This window comes from Sorex araneus, chromosome 7, assembly GCF_027595985.1.
Source record: "Sorex araneus isolate mSorAra2 chromosome 7, mSorAra2.pri, whole genome shotgun sequence".
NCBI classification, from domain to species: domain Eukaryota; kingdom Metazoa; phylum Chordata; class Mammalia; order Eulipotyphla; family Soricidae; genus Sorex; species Sorex araneus.
This window is the reverse complement of record NC_073308.1, coordinates 76676682-76696987: the sequence shown is the minus strand read 5'-3', so window position 1 is coordinate 76696987 and position 20306 is coordinate 76676682. Positions and strand designations below refer to the sequence as shown.

General features: G+C 62.9%; 1 protein-coding gene across 1 annotated transcript in view; it reads left to right on the top strand.

Annotated features, from left to right (window-relative positions):
• Positions 1-20102, top strand: part of FAT4 (FAT atypical cadherin 4) — a 74000-nt gene extending 53898 nt beyond the window's left edge. The window contains exons 11-17 of the mRNA XM_055144455.1: positions 2291-2598; positions 7836-7921; positions 8339-8518; positions 10253-10377; positions 13379-13596; positions 16708-16969; positions 18257-20102. Coding sequence (XP_055000430.1) covers positions 2291-2598; positions 7836-7921; positions 8339-8518; positions 10253-10377; positions 13379-13596; positions 16708-16969; positions 18257-19956 — 2879 coding nt within the window. The 3' untranslated portion in view covers positions 19957-20102. The remainder of the gene's footprint in view (positions 1-2290; positions 2599-7835; positions 7922-8338; positions 8519-10252; positions 10378-13378; positions 13597-16707; positions 16970-18256) is intronic.
• Positions 20103-20306: the final 204 nt, after the last annotated feature.

Sequence of the window (20306 nt, the reverse complement as noted above, 5' to 3'; positions counted from 1 at the left end):
TTGCGTCTGAACGCGGCCCTGGAGGGCCCCCCCTGCCGCCTCGGCCCCCGCCACCGGGCCCAGGACTCCGAGGGGGCGGCCAGCGGGCTCTGTGCACACGAGCCGTCCCCACCGCACAGCAGGCCCGGAGGCGTCCCAGGGGCCTGCAGCTGGACACCGCGGGAGTGTCTCCGTGGGGAGGCCTGGCCTTGCGCGTGGCCGACCCGGGTTCGATCCCCCATCCCCCAGGGCCCCCCGAGCCTGCCAGGAGTGATCCCTGACTGCAGGGGGCTACAGAGCACAAACAAGATTTAACCTTTGAGTTGGAAGGGACACACCATTTTCCCTCATAGGCCACCTTTAATTTTTCTTTCTCTAAATTTGATTATTCTGCGTTTTAGAAGTCCGTGATCTATAAATTTAACATAAGCATCATGGTCTTTTGAAATGCAGAATTTTATGACATTTTTAATGTACATAAGCCATATACATAAATAAATACTGAATAACACAATGAGGTAAATAGGTGTGTCGTGTAGCAGGTAGTCCAATAATTGGCCTTTCTTTAACCAGCCGATTATTAGAGACAGTGAACCACGTGTGTGTGTGTGTGTGTGTGTGTGTGTGTGTGTGTGTGTGTGAGGTGTCTGGTGTGTGTCAGAGTGTCCTGCTCACTGGATGGGCTCAGCAGATAAGTGATAACTGGCAGGATTTTGTCCCAAGCGTCTTCTCGGCCACTTGAGCAGAAAGAGTCGGTGGCTGTCAGACGTGTGGTCAGACCTGGTGCTGGGCGGGGCTGACCCTCTGTCTCGGCTGCCCCCTTGGTTCTGGGACTGTGGGCACGGTAAGTACCTTTGGACACGGCCAGGCTGGCTCCCGTAGCTGAGGGAGTGACCCTCAGGATCGCAGGCATTTCCCGGAGAGCTGAGTTCAGAGCACTCGGAGCCTCGCGCCCTGCCGAGGTGTTGGCCCGGGCTCACTTTCCAGTCACTTACTTGGGCCTCCTGATATTTGTGGGAAAAGAATGTTGGCGTAACATCACGGCCATCGGTAAAATTCACTTTCCGAGCTTGAAAAAGTACCAGTACAAACAAGGAAGAATGCTGATGTTAGAGAAGCAGAAAACGCTTTCAAAGTAGCACTTATAAATCTTGCCCAAAAGAAGAAAAAGATCAAACCTTTCTTTTTTATTTATTGTTTTCTTTCTGGGTCTCACCTGGCGATGCACAGGGGTTACTCCTGGCTCTGCACTCAGGAATTACTCCTGGCGGTGCTCCGGGGACCATATGGGATGCTGGGAATCGAACCCAGGTCGGCTGTGTGCAAAGCAAACGCCCTCCCCGCTGTGCTATTGCTCCAGCCCCGAGATCAAACCTTTAGATGCTGATTTCCCTCAAGACTGTGTAACACAAGCATCGCTCTGTGTGTGTGTGTGTGTATGTGTGTGTGTGTGTGTGTGTGTGTGTGTGTGTAGGGCGGGTCCCAAGTCGTGCTCAGGAGCCATGAGGGCCCCTCCTGCTTATTTGCTGCCAGGGCCACGGAGAAGGTGCTGCCCAGGTGTTGGGGACTATCCGAGGCTCCACCCGGCACTGCCAGGGGCCCACATGGTGCGGGGATGGAGCCGGGTCGTGGCATGACCCACAAGCACTGACTTAAAGCTAAGGCAAAGGCCACCGTCCTGATGCGGTGGGAGTCGTGCGTGTGGAGCTGGGCGGGCTCGCCCCGTGGGTGACCCTCGTGGGCTGGGGCTGGGTGCACTGACTGCGGCTCAGTGCAGCAGGCCAGAGCCGGAGCGACGGCGAGGGAAAGGCTGGGTGACAAATTCGGGCACATTGGCCGTTCTGTTGTTGTGTTTGGGCCCCACTCAGCCTACTCCCAGCTCCGTGCTCCGGGAGCACTCCTGTCAGTGCTCGGGAGCCATCTGTGGTGCCAGGATCGGGCCCAGGTGGGCAGCGGGAAAGGCAGGCGCCCTGCCCGCGGTAGCCTCTCCCCAGCCCAGCACAGCAGAGCTGTTGAAGGGTGGACAAACTCGTGGGAAAGCTTAGCAGCCCGGCTCTCGAGGGGACCCCTTCCCACGTGGCCCCCCCCGTGTGGACGTGGACCCCCATAAGAACCCACAGGTGCACAGCCTGAGTAGCCGCCCGTGGTGTGCGTCAGTGGGTGTCGCCTGGCCCTCCCTCTGCTTCGCTGGTTTGTCTGAAAAGCGGTGCGGCGTGTGGCCCACTGGGCTCTGTCACGGGCGGTGGGCGTGGTTCCGAGTCCCTCCCGGGACCGTGGCCTGCCTGAGCCCCCGCCCGCCCTCCCTCCGCAGGCGTCTTCGGCAAGCACTGTGAGCTCAGCAGCTACGGGTTCGAGGAGCTCTCCTACATGCAGTTCCCCAGCCTGGACGCCAACAACAACTACATCTACATCAAGTTCGCCACGATCAGAAGCCACGCCCTGCTGCTTTACAACTACGACAACCAGACCGGGGACAGGGCCGAGTTCTTGGCCCTGGAAGTGGCAGAAGAAAGATTGAGGTTTTCCTACAACTTGGGCAGCGGCACCTACAAGCTCACCACCATGAAGAAGGTGTCCGATGGCCTGTTCCACACAGTGATTGCCCGCAGAGCTGGCATGGTGAGTGGGTGCCCTCGGTGTGGTCTCCTGGGCCCCAAGCGGTGCGCGGGTGTTCCTCAGCATGGCCCGCTGGGCCCCGTGAGGTGAGAGGGTGTTCCTCGGCGTGGTCCGTCGGGTCCCGTGTGGTGAGAGGATGTTCCTCGGCGTGGTCCGTCAGGTCCTGTGTGGTGAGTGGATGTTCCTCGGCGTGGTCCGTCAGGTCCTGTGTGGTGAGTGGATGTTCCTCGGCATGGCCCGCTGGGCCCCGTGAGGTGAGAGGGTGTTCCTCGGCGTGGTCCGTCGGGTCCCGTGTGGTGAGAGGATGTTCCTCGGCGTGGTCCGTCAGGTCCTGTGTGGTGAGTGGATGTTCCTCGGCGTGGTCCGTCAGGTCCTGTGTGGTGAGTGGATGTTCCTCGGCATGGCCCGCTGGGCCCCGTGAGGTGAGAGGGTGTTCCTCGGCATGGTCTGTAGGGTCCCATGTGGTGAGAGGATGCTCCTTGGCGTGGTCCGTTGGGTCCCGTGTGGTGAGAGGATGTATCTCGGCGTGGTCGGTCAGGTCCCGTGTGGTGAGAGGATGTTCCTCAGTGTGGCCACTGGGTGGGCCTCGTGTGGTGAGAGGGTGTTCCTTGGCGTGGCCCACTGGGCCCTGTGTGGTGAGAGGATGCTCCTCGGCGTGGTCCATCGGGTCCCGTGTGGTGAGAGGGTGTTCCTTGGCGTGGTCTTCGGGCTCCATGTGGTGAGTGGGTGCTCCTTGGCGTGGTCTGTTGGGTCCCGTGTACACGCTGAAGCGTGGCTTGGGGATGCTTGTGCTGAACCCCGTTGTTTCTCTGAGCACTCTGGGAAGCGGGAAGGAGGGAGCTCTTCTCGGGGCCAACTCTGCTGTCTGCCTGGAACAGGTTGGGGGACGTGTTAGGACAGACACTCGCACGTTTCTCCTATCTTCTTCGGAGCCAAGTAAAAGCGAAGCTGACTGGCTATTTTCTGACAGTTTCCGTTTCCTTCCAGACCTGAAGAGACCACTTAGGACAGAGAGGGGACCGTCCCCCAGTCAGTTGCTGGGGAGAGGGGGCAGTTAGCACGTGTGTAGCCCTGTGGCATCGCCACTGTCCGAGTCTCCTCGGACTCCCTTTGACCGCCTGGTGCAGGGTGGCCGGGAGCTCACAGAGCGGTGACCCCGTCACGCGGTGAGGCACGCAGCCTGCCTTGCCCTGTTGGCGCTGGGCGGCGCCCGGTGCTGATTACCCAGTGCCAGAGCTCTCCCGAGCCCACTGGCCGTCCATGCTCTTCTCTGGGCGAGCGTCTGGTCTGCTCCTCTGCCCCTGTGGGGTCTCTGTGCTGTTGGCTGGGGCCCTCCCTGGCGGTGCTCCCTCAGGGGCTGCTCCTGGCAGTGCTCTGGGAGTCCTGCAGAAGGGCCCACTCCAGGCCCCCGCGTGCAGCGTTCCCCCTCTGCATGTGGCCTTCAGGCCCCGAGGTTGCGCTGGTGGGTTCCTGACACTCCTGACACTCTGGGGTGCCCCGGACAGCGGCCGGGCGCAGAGGCCCGGTGTGTGGGACAGTGCCCCCCACCCCGCCCAGTGCCGCGTCCGTGTTTGGCAGTGCCAGTGCCTTTGGTAGGACAGAAGCGTTTCAGTTTGACGTAGTTGTGTTTATTTCTTTTATTTTCCACGTCACTGGCATCGAACCACTGAGAGTATCTCTGGGCCTGTGGTGGGTGCTTCTCTGTTCCCGTCTTTGTGTGGGTAAAATTGTCTCTACCCTCTAGGACTTTATCCATTTTCAGTTGACTGTTGCTCGGGGCTGCAGGTTTTATTCTTTTTCGCATTCCAGCTTTATTCTTTTTCATATGATCGACCAACAGTGGTGGTCATGGAGGCCTGGAAACGTGGCACATTGGAAGGGTGGCACATTAGGGCACACTGGAAGCGTGTCCTGTTAGGGCACACCGGAAGCGTGTCCTGTTAGGGTACACCGGAAGCGTGTCCTGTTAGGGTACACCGGGAGCGTGGCCTGTTAGGGTACACCGGAAGCGTGTCCTGTTAGGGTACACCGGGAGCGTGGCCTGTTAGGGTACACTGGAAGCGTGTCCTGTTAGGGTACACTGGAAGCGTGTCCTGTTAGGGTACACCGGAAGCGTGGCCTGCTGGGGCACACCGGAAGCGTGTCCTGTTAGGGTACACTGGAAGCATGTCCTGTTAGGGTACACTGGAAGCGTGTCCTGTTAGGGTACACCGGAAGCGTGGCCTGCTGGGGCACACCGAAAGCATGTCCTGTTAGGGTACACCGGAAGCGTGTCCTGTTAGGGTACACCGGAAGCGTGGTCTGCTAGGGTACACCGGGAGCGTGGCTGCTGGGCTCTGGGAAGGCCGCATAGCATACATTCTGACTGGTCGGATGAATCATCGTTTGACGAGGGATATTCTGCACTGCTGTGGGATGGTTTTGTTGTTAGAAGCGATGAGGCTGCCGTGGACAGACGCTGGGGATGGTTTTACCATCATGTCACTCATTTCTCTGTAACTAATTTTAAAGACAGACTCGCTGCCTCTGTCAGTACGGATTTCACAGATGCTCAGGACAGAGGCTTCCTGCGGTCAACTCCCGGGCAAATGTGCACGGAGCTGCCCCCTCTCCACAGAGGGCCGGCCCTGCTCCTGGAGGCACTTTCAGTCTGTTGATTCGGAAACGGCCTCGGCCACGAGGTCCTTTACTCTGTGGCTCTACGACGCTCGAGAGCACCCAGCAGCCTTGGGAGAAACGACGGCCATTTCCCGTGCCACTCGCCCTGTCTGTCCCGGCAGTGGGTGGCAGCACCTGTGTGGGGCAGTGGGGTGTGGGTGAGGGGGCGGGAAGGCATCGGAGCCCGTCTGGGCCCCTCCCCCGCCCTCAGCGCCAGCCCCTTGTAGTGATGATTGGCGGGATCACCCCCGGGCCAAGGGTGAGAGGAGCAACCAGAGTCGAGACAAGATCTGGGTCAGCTGTGGGTGAGCCCGGACACGAGGCCCGGGGACGTCAGCTGCAGGTGGTCGCACGAGACGGGCAGGGTGGCGGGCAGCAGGCACCGCAGCCGGGCCGGCCCTGAGGTCCCCGTGCTCAGGTTTCAGTGGCCAGTGGCTGCACGTCCAGAGCCCAGACGTGGGCCAGGCTGGGGGTAGCTCAGCCCATCAGCTGCCGCAAGGCTGCGCCCGGCGCTCCCGGGTCTCGGGGGTGCCTCCCCGATGCGCCCCTGTGCAGGGCTCCTGTCTGAGGAGGTGGGTCTGCACCAGCCTCGGGGGCCTAACCGGGCAGGGGTCAGGGGGGGACGTTCCCCACCTCCAGCCCCAGGAGGCCGGAGTGCCGAGGGGCCGTGAGCCCCCGTGGCCAGCTGGAGCCCAGCAGGGCTGCCCGTGGGGAGGACTCCTACCTGCCGGGGGGCAGTCACCAGGCTGCGGGCCCCGCCGTCCGCGCTTCTCAGTGTCTCCCCACCCGCCGTGGGCAGCTGCTTCCCCTCAGCCCGCTCTCAACTCCAGGTCCAGGGGCCACGCTGGGCACTGGCAAAGCGATTACGTTCTTGCGCAGACAGAGAGAAGCGTCTCGGCCTGCACGCGGCCGGGGAGAGAGCCAGTGTCCAGTGAGGCCCGTCTCGCTGTGGAAATGGAACTGCAGGGCTGCGGCTCAGACACAGCCCAGCCTCCCTTCCGTCGCTCAGAGCGTAGACGCTTGGAGCCCTCGACATCTGAGGCCCTATTCCTGTGAGGGCACCCTGTGCCCGGGAGGCCTCCTCTCTGCTGGGGGTCCCCGGACTGTCCCGAGCGTGGCCACAGAGAGAAGCGCCAGTGTGCGCTCTGGAAACGCACGGCCGGGAACTGTGATTAAGTCAAACATTGAACAAGTAGCCCGGTTGTTTCCTTACAACGCACACTGGCACTGAGTTGGATAAATGTCACTTGGTTTTATAGATAAGCAGGAAAAAATCATTCACTATTGAAAGAGATGAGGAGACAGGCCATGAAGGTTTGACGCAGAATGAAACCGTGTGTTTGCTGAGTAGGTCACTGAGGGGTCAGTGTCTCCCCGCAGTGTGTGAGGGGTCAGTGTCTCCCCGCAGTGTGTGAGGGGTCACTGTCTCCCTGCAGTGTGTGAGGGGTCACTGTCTCCCCGTAGTGTGTGAGGGGTCATTGTCTCCCTGCAGTGTGTGAGGGGGCACTGTCTCTGCAGTGTGTGAGGGGTCACTGTCTCCCTGTAGTGTGTGAGGGGTCACTGTCGCCCTGCAGTGTGTGAGGGGTCACTGTCTCCCTGTAGTGTCTGAGGAAAACTGTCTCCCTGCAGTGTGTGAGGGGTCACTGTCTCCCTGCAGTGTGTGAGGAATCACTGTCTCCCTGTAGTGTGTGAGAGGTCACTGTCTCCCTGCAGTGTGTGAGGGGTCACTGTCTCCCTGCAGTGTGTGAGGGGTCATTGTCTCCCTGCAGTGTGTGAGGGGGCACTGTCTCTGCAGTGTGTGAGGGGTCACTGTCTCCCTGTAGTGTGTGAGGGGGCACTGTCTCTGCAGTGTGTGAGAGGTCACTGCCTCCCTGCAGTGTGTGAGGGGGCACTGTCTCTGCAGTGTGTGAGGGGTCACTGTCTCCCCGTAGTGTGTGAGGGGTCAGTGTCTCCCCATAGTGTGTGAGGAGTCACTGTCTGCCTGCAGTGTGTGAGGAGTCACTGTCTCCCTGCAGTGTGTGAGGGGTCACTGTCTCCCTGCAGTGTGTGAGGGGGCACTGTCTCTGCAGTGTGTGAGGGGTCACTGTCTCCCCGTAGTGTGTGAGGGGTCAGTGTCTCCCCATAGTGTGTGAGGAGTCACTGTCTCCCTGCAGTGTGTGAGGGGTCACTGTCTCCCTGCAGTGTGTGAGGGGTCACTGTCTCCCTGCAGTGTGTGAGGGGTCACTGTCTCCCTGCAGTGTGTGAGGAGTCACTGTCTCCCTGCAGTGTGTGAGGGGTCACTGTCTCCCTGCAGTGTGTGAGGGGTCACTGTGTCCCTGCAGTGTGTGAGGGGTCACCTGAAGAGCTATCATAGCCCCTGAGGAACCGCACGTTAAGAGGAAGTGACAGCCTGGCTGCTCCTGGGACGCAGGCGTCTCTGCTCTGCCCCGTGACAGTGCACATGGGTTCCTGGCCATGTGTGTTGCTCCACGTTGCCCGGGCACATCTGGGGGTGGCCCAGCCGCTGCCCTCCCTCAGGTGGCGGGGTGGATCGGTTCTGCGTGGTGCCGCCACTGACGAGGGGCTGGTGTCTCGCCCTGCAGGCCGCGTCCCTGACCGTGGACTCCTGCTCCGAGAACCAGGAGCCGGGCTACTGCTCTGTCAGCAACGTGGCCTCCTCTGACGACTGGTAAGGAGAGCACGGCCTTGCTCTGTCACGGCACGTGCAAGGACACCGGGGCTGCAGATCTTTCTGCTTACAATCTAGGGTGCTCTTACCCTGCCCAGCGAGTCTCATGTTCGGAAAGTGAGAGCTAATTTCCAGAGCAGAAACACCCGGGACGGCGCAGAACTGAGGGAGGGGTGAGGACAGGCGGCAGCCGAGCCTCTGCTTGGGAGAGGTGCCGAGAGCTGCTGGAGGGGCTGGGTGCCCGGAGCAGTCGGGGACCCCTCTGCCAGCTTCTGTGCGCGAGGCAGCGACTGGCCCGCACATGGTTCCCGGTAGCTGCTCACGCTGGAAGCCACGTCTCCCCCCGAGACGGAAGAGGTTCTCACTAAAGAGCAACGGAGAGGCCGCCCTTCACGCCTGCCCTCTGCTCTCTCACAGGACGCTGGATGTCCAGCCCAACCGGGTGACGGTGGGGGGCATCCACTCGCTGGACCCCATCCTGCAGCGGCCAGGCCAGGTGGAGAGTCACGACTTCGTGGGCTGCATCATGGAGCTGGCGGTGAATGGGCGGCCGTTGGAGCCCGGGCAGGCCCTGGCCTCGCAGGGCATCCTGGACCAGTAAGCGTCACTCTTGCTCCTCGCTGGGCTCTCACTGAGCCGCCTCACCCTACCCAGAGAACACTCCTGACCATGCTAGACACGCGTTCAGAGACACGCGTTCAGTGAAGAGAGAAAGAATGGAAGTTATCAGGAAGGCATTGATCCGTTTGGAAATCACAGACACAGCATATCAGAGAGGAGAACCACGTCCCCTCGGTTTGGATTTATGTCAAACCCATCCCTGGTAAACTAAGACCGAGTGAGTCTTCACGTGGCCCGCTCTGTCCACATAACTCATCCCCGTAGAACAATGAGCTGTGTGCGCAATAGACGCTCATGGCGCCTGCAACAAAATCAGCATCCGCCTAGGATGAAACTTAGCGATGAGGGAAGAGCGGACTGGCCGCTGCAGTCTGGTGAAAGGGACTGCGGCGTGACAGTGATACTCAGTGTGTTTATTAACGTGAGAGAAACGGAAAAGGGAGCTCAGGTGGAATGAAAAGGGCCAGCCATAAATCACCAATCATAAATAATTTATGATTTATAAATAACCCAAAAACTAAGAGCATGCACGAGTCCTCGTTCCTTCCTGCCCCGGGTGGAGGCAGGGCTTGGGTTCTGAACAGCAGAGAGACTCGGTCCCGGCTCTGAGAAAGTCCAGATGCTTCTGTGGCTGCTCGTTCCGTGGGGCACGAGGGTTCAGTGCGAGCGTCCCTCTGCCTTCCTCAGCCTGACGAGGCCTGCGGGCTCTCTCGGAGCCCCCGGACGCCTTTCTCAGCTAACTTGGCCGCGCGCCGAGCAGGGACTCTGGCAGGGGGACCCGCTGGGCCTTCTGTCCCCGGAAACCACGGGACTCAATAGTTTTTGAATAGGCACATTTATGACCAGAACAGCGTGTGTCTGTGACAAGCAACAACCCGGTCAGCTGTCAGCTACAGAGATTGTTCTGCTTGTTAGACACGCAAAGTACCCACACGCCTGGTCATCGACCCTGGCGTTTCCGGCACATTCTCACTCCCGGCGCTCTCTACGGTGGACACGCCTCGTTGCCTGGTCCAGCCGGGCTACTCTAGTTGTTTCTGGTTTCTTTACTATGTCAGTGACCCCCTGATAAACACGTTTTCACATGGATTTTGCTTCTTCTTTCACTTGAGGCTTCCGGGATGGAAATGACGAGGTGTTGAGTGTTCCCTAACATTTCGCTTTACGTGTCTCAGTGCAGTCTGGCCTGCACCTCTGTCTGTCTCCAGTCGGTGCTTATTTTATTATAAATGGGTACTTGGGTGCTCTGCTTTAGTGCTGCATCACGGGGGCTCTGAGGCCGTGGGCACGTTGGCCCCTACCCGCTGTGCCTCCCCGTTGGCCCAGGTACTTCTTTCAGAGGCTGATTTCTCTTGCAGTTGGAATACGCCATCATCTGGGCCACGGTGCCCGGGTTGCACGCTGCTTTAGAGGAAGCTGCAGCAGTTCTGCTTGTGCCTTGCTTGCTGCAGTTTTAAAGTGTCATTTAAAGCAGCGTCAGGCCCCTTCTCCCGATTTGGGGCAGGGAGGCCTCGATGCCCAGCAGGGCCCCGGGAGTGGGCAGTGAGGCGGGGATCGGTGGGCGTGCAGGGGCCCCGTGGTCTGTTACGCACGGGGCTGGGTGTCCCCTGGGGGGCCCCCTTTGCCGGGCGGGTTGCACTGGGGGAAGTGTCTGCAGCTGGACCCCACCTTGGGCGCAGCCCCGTCTCACGCCTGGCTGTCCCCTCGCAGGTGCCCGAGGCTGGAAGACGCCTGCGCGCATCAGCCGTGCCAGCACGGAGGCACCTGCACGGATCACTGGTCCTGGCGCCACTGCCGGTGCCCCGAGGGCCTGACCGGAAAGTTCTGCGAGAAATGTACGTGTCGGGTCCCCCGCCCTGGCTGGAACTGACCCTCTCGGGCCTCCTGGGCAGCAGCTCAGGAGCACGTGCTTGCTGGGATGGTCACTGAGTGGCCCCTCTGTCCCGGGGCACGGGGGCCCGTGTCCGCTCCTCCCTGCAGCAGGTGCTGGGGTTGCGCGTGACTCGGTGCCGCGCGTGACTCAGCACAGCTGCAGCTGGGAAGCCACGTGTCCGTCCCACAGCCCGAGGCTCGTTTCTGGCGGGAGTGCTTGGTGGGAACGTGCCCACGCCCTCCGGCCCTGAGCTCACGGCGCCTCTCACTGGAGTGCGCGGGGAAGGGCGTTCTGACGAGACGCTGGGGCTGGCGCCCGTGGCGCCCCCACAGCTGTCAGCACGCCAGCGCCCGCCAGCCCAGGCCGGCGCCCGAGCCGGGCATCTCCGGACGAGCCCCGGGGGGCTGCTTCGGTGACAGGGTTCGGACAGCGTGAAGCGCTGTGCGCCGGGGCCTCGAGGGTCCTTTGGTGCTGTCAGAGAGCAGAACAGCCCAGAGCCAGGCGAAGGACAGGCGGTGAGCGAGAGGCTCAGCAGCAGGAAACGGAACTGCCTCATCGCTCAGGGTGAAGTGAAAGCAGGAAGGGCAGCAGGTCACTGGGGGGCTAGCGAGGGGGTTGTCGAGTAGGACCTGTCCATGTCTGGAGACCCAGGGGGCTCCGGGCGTGACCGAGCCCTTCCGGGCAGGGCCTTGGCGCCCGGGGTGCCAGGTGAGGTACAGGCGCAGGCCGAAGGCCAGCAGTGCTGCAGCAACACCCAAACAGCAACACCCAAACAGCAACCCCCAACCCTCAAACCCCAACACCCAAACAGCAACCCCCAACCCTCAAACCCCAACACCCAAACAGCAACCCCCAACCCTCAAACCCCAACACCCAAACGGCAACCCCCAACCCCAACCCTCAAACCCCAACACCCAAACAGCAACACCCACCCCTCAAACCCCAACACCCAAACAGCAACCCCCAACCCTCAAACCCCAACACCCAAACGGCAACCCCCAACCCCAACCCTCAAACCCCAACACCCAAACAGCAACCCCCACCCCTCAAACCCCAACACCCAAACAGCAACACCCAACCCTCAAACCTCAACACCCAAACCCCAACCCTCAAGCCCCAACACCCAAACAGCAACCCCAACCCCCAATACTTAAACCATAGCACCCAACCCCAACACCCAAACAGCAACACCCAAACAGCAACACCCAACCCTCAACCCCCAACACCCAAAGAGCAACCCCCAACCCCAACCCTCAAACCCCAACACCCAAACCCCAACACCCAAACAGCAACCCCCAACCCCAACCCTCAAACCCCAACACCCAAACCCCAACATCCAAACAGCAACCCCAACCCCCAATACTTAAACCATAGCACCCAACCCCAACACCCAAATAGCAACACCCAAACCCCAACACTCAAATAGCAACACCCAGCCCCAACACCCAACACCCAACTCCCAACACCTAAACCACAGCACCCAACCTCAACACTCAAGAAGCAACACCCAAGCCCCAACACCCAGACAGCAACACCCAACACCCAAACCCCAACCCCAACATCTAAACCCTAGCACCCACACCCCAACACCCAAAACCCAACACTCAAACTCCAGCACCTAAACCACAACACTCAACCCCCGAGGCCCCAGTTCCAATGCACTTGGCCGGGGGGCGTCTGCGTGGGTAGGAAGTGGCCACCCTGGTGAGGGAAGGTGACCCTGCGGTGGGATTGGTGCTGCGACCGTGTGCCAGAAACTCAGCTGTGAGGAGCTTTGTAAACCGCGGTGCCTTAAAGCTTTTGTAAGGAATAATGCAAATACGTGGCGCTAGGGCAGGCGGTGGGCGTGGAAGCTCCGGACTCTGGCCTTAGGAGCCGTCAGGCCGGGCACAGGCCGGGCAGTCGGGAGTGACCCCTGGCGCTTCAGTGAATCGGCAGGTGTGGTCAATACCACACTACGAAATCTGCCTTTAATCTTTAAAATTACTTTTGTCTTTTCCCTGGGGGAGGAGCAGGAGCCTGGAGCCGCGGGTGACTCCTGGCCGAAGGGGCAGCTCAGGTGAGGGCCCCGGCTTCGGTGCTGGGCTCCGTGGCCCTGCACAAGTGAGGTGCTGCCCGTCCCGCGCGAGCTCTGCAGGCAGGCGCTGCCAGGAAAGGCGAAAAGGAAAAGCCGTGTCCACCGCGGGCCAGGGAGACAGTACAGGATGCGGCCTTACTGCGGCCGGCCCTGGGCAGCCCCCAGCAGCCAGCAGTGGCCTCGAATCCAGCAGGCGTGGCCCCAGGCCAAGGCAGGAGGGAGGAAGTGTGCCCGTCACTGACCCCTCCCGGTTCATTCCCCCGTCTTCCTCAGCTCTCAGATCCACATTCTGTACGTTAGGACGCTGCTTGCACAGGGCCCGATTTCAGTTTGATCCCCAGCACCCCGAGGAGTGTGTGAAGACAGCAGGATGTGGCTCCAAGGCTGCAGCACCAGGAAAAACATGCTAATTACATGTAACGATAGCTCCCACTCGACTAGTCCAGTAACAAACTCAGCTGTAAGTGCAGACATTTGACTGTATACCTCTTGGTCCCGGTTCTGAGTAGAGTGGAGGCCAAAGTTCAAGCTCTTCTGACTGCTAAAGCAGATGAATATGAAATTTATGAATTTTGGAAGCACAGTGAAATCAGAAACCTTTCCAGTGCATGTTTTTAACAGGTGTCCGTCCATATAATTCACATGATGCAGCGAATGCTTGAACAGTTCCAGAATGATTCACGGCCCCATCACATGGTTTCCATTTGCCGTGCCGCAGAGTCAGGCACTCGGCATGGAATTAGGTGCCAGTTCCCAAGATGGTAGCTCCAGAGGGGATGGCCGCCTCCTCCCACGAGCACGTCCCCGGCCGTCCTGCTCTGCCTCGGTTGCTGGGTGGCGTCCCCAGGGACGGGCCTGCTAACCGCCTCTGCCCTGTGTGCCGCAGCCGTCACGCCGGACACCGCCCTGTCCCTGGAAGGCCGCGGGCGCCTGGATTACCACCTGAGCCAGGCCGAGAAGCGAGAGTACCTGCTGCGCCGCGCCCTCCGGGGGGCGGCCCTGGAGCCCTTCGGCGTGAACAGCCTGGAGGTGAAGTTCCGGACCCGGAGCGAGAACGGCGTGTTGGTCCACGTGCAGGGGAGCAGCAACTACACCACCGTGAAGGTCAGAGAGGGCCCGGCTCCGGCCGGCGGGACACCAGTGGGGCGTCTCCACGCCTGGCAAGGCGGACGTGCAGCCAGCAGGCTGTCTGTCCGTTTGTCTCCAGGGTGTGATTTATTCTGTCCTTCTTTGGAACAAAGTGAGGGGATGTGCTTTCCCAGTAAAACCTGCTCCCCAGTAATTACTCCCAGCACTGATACGTCCGCACTGACTGGTGGCGGGAGTGGGAAGGGTATTCTCAACTCCCAGCACTGATACGTCCGCACTGACTGATGGCGGGAGTGGGAAGGGTATTCTCAACTCGCAGTCCAGGCCAGCCCTGTAAAAGTGAGCGTCGCTGGAAGTCACGGGAGCGAAACTTCAACTAGTCCAAATAACTTAAAGGATATTTCTTGAGAACATAAGCCATAAGCAAATGAGATGGTATACTGGCGAACCGTCCAATTAGCTTTGTGCATCCTGCCAGCTCTTAGCATCCCTAACTGTATGTGTGAAGTAAAATCATTTTGTTTAGGAAGAGAGAGGGGAGGGGGTGAGAGAAAGAGGGAAGGAGAGGGGAAGAGAGAGGGAGGAAGAGAGAGAGAAAGCAGACGGAAGGAAGGAAGGAAGGAGGGAGGGAGGGAGGGAGGAAGGAAGGAAGGAAGGAAGGAAGGAAGGAAGGAAGGAAGGAAGGAAGGAAGGAAGGAAGGGAGAGAGGGAAGGAGGGAGGGAGGAAGGGAGGGAAGGAGAAGTGAAGGAAGGAAGGGAGGGAGAGAGAAGGGAAGGAGGAAGGAAGGGAGGAAGAAGGGAGGGAGGGAGGGAGGAAGGAAGGGGAGGGAGGGAGGGAGGGAGGAGGGAAGGAAGGAAGGAAGGAGGGAAGGAAGGAAGGAAGGAAGGAAGGAAGGAAGGAAGGAAGGAAGGAAGGAAGGAAGGAAGGGAGAGAGGGAAGGAGGGAGGGAGGAAGGGAGGGAAGGAGAAGTGAAGGAAGGAAGGGAGGGAGAGAGAAGGGAAGGAGGAAGGAAGGGAGGAAGAAGGGAGGGAGGGAGGGAGGAAGGAAGGGGAGGGAGGGAGGAGGGAGAGAGGGAGGAAGGCCAGGGCAGCCATGGGGCGGGAAGGCGTCCGGGGGACCCTCGGCTGTGCAGGGAGAGACCAGCTCGGCCATTTCTGCTTTCTCTCACGGGCTGACTCCATCGCCCAGGGACCGTTTCTTCCCTTCCATCGCTGCTTTCTGTAATGCCACATAGAGGGTTATATCTGCGACTATTTTCATATTCACTTTGGTAAATAATAAGGAAACAAAGTTCAGGTTTCCTGAATTTTTTTCCACCTGTAAAATAAATGTTTATAAAATTTTTAAACGCTTAGTTCATAAAAGGACGTGATACGTAGGGAAAACAGGTTTAATTCATCCAGATTACTAAAAAATAAGAAACAGATGTCGCCCTTTAAACTCCGGCCTCTTTATCCTCAGAATTTCTTAACCCGAAGCGACGCGGGCCGTCAGGTCATACCCCACAGCCTCGGCCCAAGCTGGTCTCTCTCCCCCAGTCATGGGGACTCTTGGTCGTCACCTCAGCTTGGGGCTCCCCGCCCGGGGCATTGGGGGATGGCTGAGACATGGGTGGGGAGGAGTGTTGCTGGGGTGTGCGGTGTGGGGTGTGTGCTGTGGGCTGTGGGGTGTAGGGTGTGGGGTGTGAGGTGTAGGATGTGGGGTGTAGGGTGAGGGGTGTAGGGTGTGGGTGTGGGGTGTAGGGGGTGGGCTGTGGGGTATACAGTGTGAGGTGATGGGGTGTAGGGTGTGGGTGTGGGTGTGGGGTGTAGGATGTGAGGTGATGGGGTGTGGATGTAGGGTGTAGGTGTGGGCTGTGGGGTGTAGGGTGTGGGTGTGGGGTGTAGGGTGCGAGGTGATGGGGTGTAGGGTGTGGGTGTGAGGTGTAGGGTGTGGGTGTGGGTGTGGGGTGTGGGTGTGGGTGTAGGGTGTGGGTGTGGGGTGTTGGTGTGGGTGTGGGTGCGGGGTGTGGATGTGGGGTGTGGGTGTGGGGTGTAGAGTGTAGGGTGTGGGTGTGGGTGTAGGTGTGGGTGTGAGGTGTAGGGTGTGAAGTGTAGGGTGTGGGTGTGGGTGCGAGGTGTAGGTGTGGGTGTAGGTGTGGGTGTTGTTGTGGACTGTGGCACTGCCTGTGCGGCAGGACACAGCTCCCGGGGGTTACGGGAGTGGCCCATGATGCCCGGCGGCCAGGACACTGGGGTCAGGTGTGACTCTGGTCCTCCTGCCCCGAAGCCCCCTGACAGGCCCTGGGGTCTGTGCCCAGGCCCCGAGCCCAGGGCGGACAAGGCCAGGCTAGGGCACTCGATCTGGCGCCCCACCTGCTCCTCCCGGCACCGGCCTGGCTGGCGGGAGGGCGGGTGCTGCTCTGGGACCCCCCGCAGCGACGTGTGTTTGGGGCCCTGCTCCGGGAGTGCCCCTGGGCGGGAGGGCGGCAGCCCTGGGCCTCAGGGACGCCGCAGGGAGGGCCGTGCGGGCGCCCTGAGGGCCGCCCCCCTCCCCCACGCGGCCTCAGAACCTGCCCTGGGATTTGAGCACGGGGCCTGGGCACAGACCCCCAGGGCCTGTCAGGAGGCTTCGGGGCAGGAGGACCAGAGTCACACCTGACCCCAGGCACCGGGCGGCGGGGGAAGCACGTGGTCTCGGCCTCACTGTCCCTCTTGCCGGACACCGAGGTGCGTCCGCAGTGGCTGGCAGGGTCTGACCAGTTGGCCGCACCCCGTGTGTGGACGTTCATGCTCGCAGTGCCACACGGGAGCCGGGTGAGCGCTGGCCCCTCGGTCCTGCGGGAGGGACCCTGAGCTCAGGCAGCTGTGTCCCCGAACAAGCAGACGCGGTCACCGCGAGGCCAGACGGCCCACCCTGCAGGGGTCACCTGGCCTGCCCCACGCTCTCCCGGGGGCCGGGCTCTGGTGAGCTGTGGATACACCGTGCCTGTCCCCACTCGGCCCCTGCTGCCCGCATGCCCGGTCACCCAGCCCTGGGGATAGCACCTCCCCCCCAGCCCCGGGGGTAGCCCCTCCCCGCCCCAGCCCTGCCCCGGGACAGCGCCCCTCCCCCCAGCCCCGCCCACGTGCCCTCCTGCCTTGCAGATCAGGAACGGCAGAATGCACTTCACCTCTGACGCGGGCGTGGCGGGCAAGGTGGAGCGCACCCTCCCCGAGGCCTACGTGGCCGACGGGCTGTGGCACACCGTCTCCCTGGTGCGGAACGAGACGGCCACGGTGCTGTCCCTCGACCACCTGCACCGCCGGGACATCCTGCATGCCACACAGGACTTTGGGGGGCTGGACGTGCTCACCATCTCCCTGGGGGGCATCCCGCCCAGCCAGGCCCACCGGGATGCCCAGACAGGTAAGGCTGCGTGGGCGGGCGCTCAGAGGGCAGGGCAGAGGGCACGCTGCCCACACGCTCACAGCTCCCCACAGCTGTCCACAGCGAGGCACCCACAGGCTGTGCTGGGCACGATCCTCCCTCACTTGGCCCCCCCACAGTCCTCCCCACACGGTCCTCCCCACACGGTCCTCCCCACACGGTGCTCCCCCGATGTCCTCCCCACACAGTCCTCCCCATATGATTCTCCCTCGATGTCCTCCCCATACGATCTTCCCCATACTGTCCTCCTCCAATGTCCTCCCCCACATGCTCCTCCCCCCCACGGTCCTCCCTATACAGTCCTCCCCAGTGTCCTCCCCATATAGTCCTCCCCATATAGTCCTCCCCCTATGTCCTCCCCACACGGTCCTCCCCATATGGTCCTCCCCACACGGTCCAACCCCCAATGTCCTCCCCCACACGGTACTCCCCATATGATTCTCCGATGTCCTCCCCATACAGTCCTCCCCATACGATCTTCCCCATACGGTCCTCCCCCAGTGTCCTCCCCCACACGGTCCACCCAGGCCTCCCAGGGGACTCGAGTCTCAGTGCCAATCGCGCCAGCCAGCCAGGAGCAGTAAGGGGCACCCCCCAGGACAGGCACTGTGCTGTCCTGTCCTGGGGACGCTCCTGTGTGGCTGGCACTGGGCTTTTCCCTGTTCTGGTCTTTGGGCCACACCTAGTGGTGCTCAGGGCTGAGCCCCGGCTCTGCTCAGGACTCACTCCGGGTGGGCCCAGGGGACCAGAGAGGTGCCCGGCACCCGATGGTGGTGGCCGCATGTGAGGCCAGCCTCCCCCTACTCTCCCCCCAGCCCTCCTCCTCAGCAGGGAGAGGTGGGCGGCCGGCACGAGCTCTGCTTGGGGCTGGCTCGGGTTCAATTCCTGGCACTGAATGGGCCCTGGAGAACGGCTGGGATGGCCTCGGTGTTGCCAGCATGCATGCCCGGTGCTGCCCCTTGCCTTGCCCTGTCCGCCTCCGGACAACGGAGACAAACGAGCTCCCGTCAGCAGTGAGGGGACTGCAGGGGGAGGCGCTGCCCACAGGGCCCGCGGAGTTCCATCCCGGCACCCAGAGCAGGAGAGATCCCTGAGCACTGAGTCCGGAGTCAGCCCTGCACGCGCTGGGGTGGCCCAAACTCAGCCCTGAGCGCGCTGGGGTGGCCCAAACCAAACACAAAACCGGGGAGAGGGAGGGAAGTCCAGGGCGCGCGCGGGTGGACCCGGGCAGGGCGGCCCGCTGACCGCACTGCCCTCTGCCTGCAGGCTTCGCCGGCTGCGTGGCCTCGGTGCTGTACGGCGCTGACTCGCTGCCCTTCAGCGGCAAGCACCGGCTGGCCTCCATCTCCAGGACCGACGCGTCGGTGAAGGTGGGCTGCCGCGGGCCGAGCGTCTGCGCCAGCAACCCGTGCTGGGGCGAGCTGCTGTGCCTGGACCAGTGGCACGCGTTTCAGTGCGTGCCGCCGGGGGCCTGCGCCTCGCAGCCCTGCCTGCACGGTGGCCGCTGCGAGCCGGGCCCGGCCGGCGGCTTCTCCTGCAGCTGCCCCGACTCGCACACGGGCCGCGCCTGCGAGACGGCGCTGGCCTGCCTGGGCGTGCACTGCGCGCCGGGGCGCGAGTGCCGCGCGGGCGCGGGCGGGCCGGTGTGCGCGCCGGGCCCCGAGCCGCAGGAGCCGTCGCTGCCGCTGTGGGCCGTGCCGGCCATCGTGGGCAGCTGCGCCACGGCGCTGGCCCTGCTGGTGCTCAGCCTGATCCTGTGCCACCAGCGGCGCGGCGCGCGCGCGCGCGCGGGCGGCGAGAAGCGGCCGCGGGAGGCGCCGGCCAAGCCGCCCAAGAAGCCCAAGAAGCAGAAGAAGAAAAAGGGCAGCGAGAACGTGGCCTTCGACGACCCCGACCGCGCGCCGCCCTACGCCGACGACCTGACGGTGCGCAAGCAGCCCGAGGGCAACCCCAAGCCCGACATCATCGAGCGCGAGAACCCCTACCTGCTGTACGGCGACGCGCCGCCCGCCGCCGTGCCCAGCGCGCCGCCGCCCGCGCCCGAGCCCGACGTGGAGCACTACGACATCGACAACGCCAGCAGCATCGCGCCCTCGGACGCCGACGTGGTGCAGCACTACCGCCAGTTCCGCAGCCACGCGCCCAAGTTCTGCCTGCAGCGCCACAGCCCGCTGGGGCTGGCGCGCCAGTCGCCGCTGCCCTACCCGCTGCGCGGCCCGGCGCTGAGCCCTCGCGCGCGCCCCTCGCCCGCGCCGCTGTTCCGCGCCAGCCCCGCGCGCGAGCTGCTGCTGCCCGCGCCCGCCGAGCCCCCCTACGCCGCCGCCGCGCGTCTGGGCCGCCGCTCCAAGAGCCCCCCGGCGCCCGGTGCGCCCGGGCCACGTCCCGGCACCGCGCGCTCGCGCCACCCCGGCGCGCTGGCCCCCGACGCCGCGCCGCCCGTCGGGCTGTCCCTGGAGGAGGTGGAGCGGCTCAACACGCCGCGCCCGCGCCACCCCAGCCCGGGCAGCGCCGAGCACGGCCGCTCCTCGTCCTCGTCCGACGGCCGCCGCCCGCCGTCGCGCACGCGCAACCCCGCCGACGGGCTGCCGGCGCCCGAGTCCTCGTCGGACAGCGACTCGCACGAGTCCTTCACCTGCTCCGAGATGGAGTACGAGCGCGACAAGCCGGCCGCGCTGGCCTCGCGCGTGCCCAAGCTGGCGCAGCTGCAGGAGTCCGACGCGGACGACGAGGACGCGCCGGGCACCCGGCCCCGTGCGCGCCGCTTCCCGGGCCGCCGGCCCGAGCCCGCGCACCCGCCGGGCCGCTTCAGCTGGGACCACCTGCTTAACTGGGGCCCGGGCTTCGGCCACTACGTGGACGTGTTCCGAGACCTGGCCTCGCTGCCCGAGAGCGCGGCGCCCGAGGACGGCGGGGGCGCGGCGGGGCCGCCGGGCGCCAAGGACGTCGACGCCGAACAGTACCTGTGAGCCCCAGCCGGACCTCGGGCGGGTGCCCACGGGGACGTGGCCACGGGGACGCCCACCCCGCACCCGGGAAACCCCGGCGCGATGCTGCTCAGACGCTCTCCCGGCCCCTGCCCCGTGCGCGAGGGACACTCGCTGCTTGCCAGCCCGGGCACGCCGTGGCCGTGGCTGTGGCCGCCTGTGCCGGGGCCCTCGTCGACGTTCCCAGGGGCTGTCCGCGAGGCCGTGTGTGTTCTTCCTGTCCGACGCCCCCGCGCGCCCACCCCGCCTGGTGCGCCCACCTGGCCCCGTGCTCCCACCCGGCCCCGTGCGCCCACCCTAGCCAGCGGGAAGACAGCGGGCCGGTACCTGGG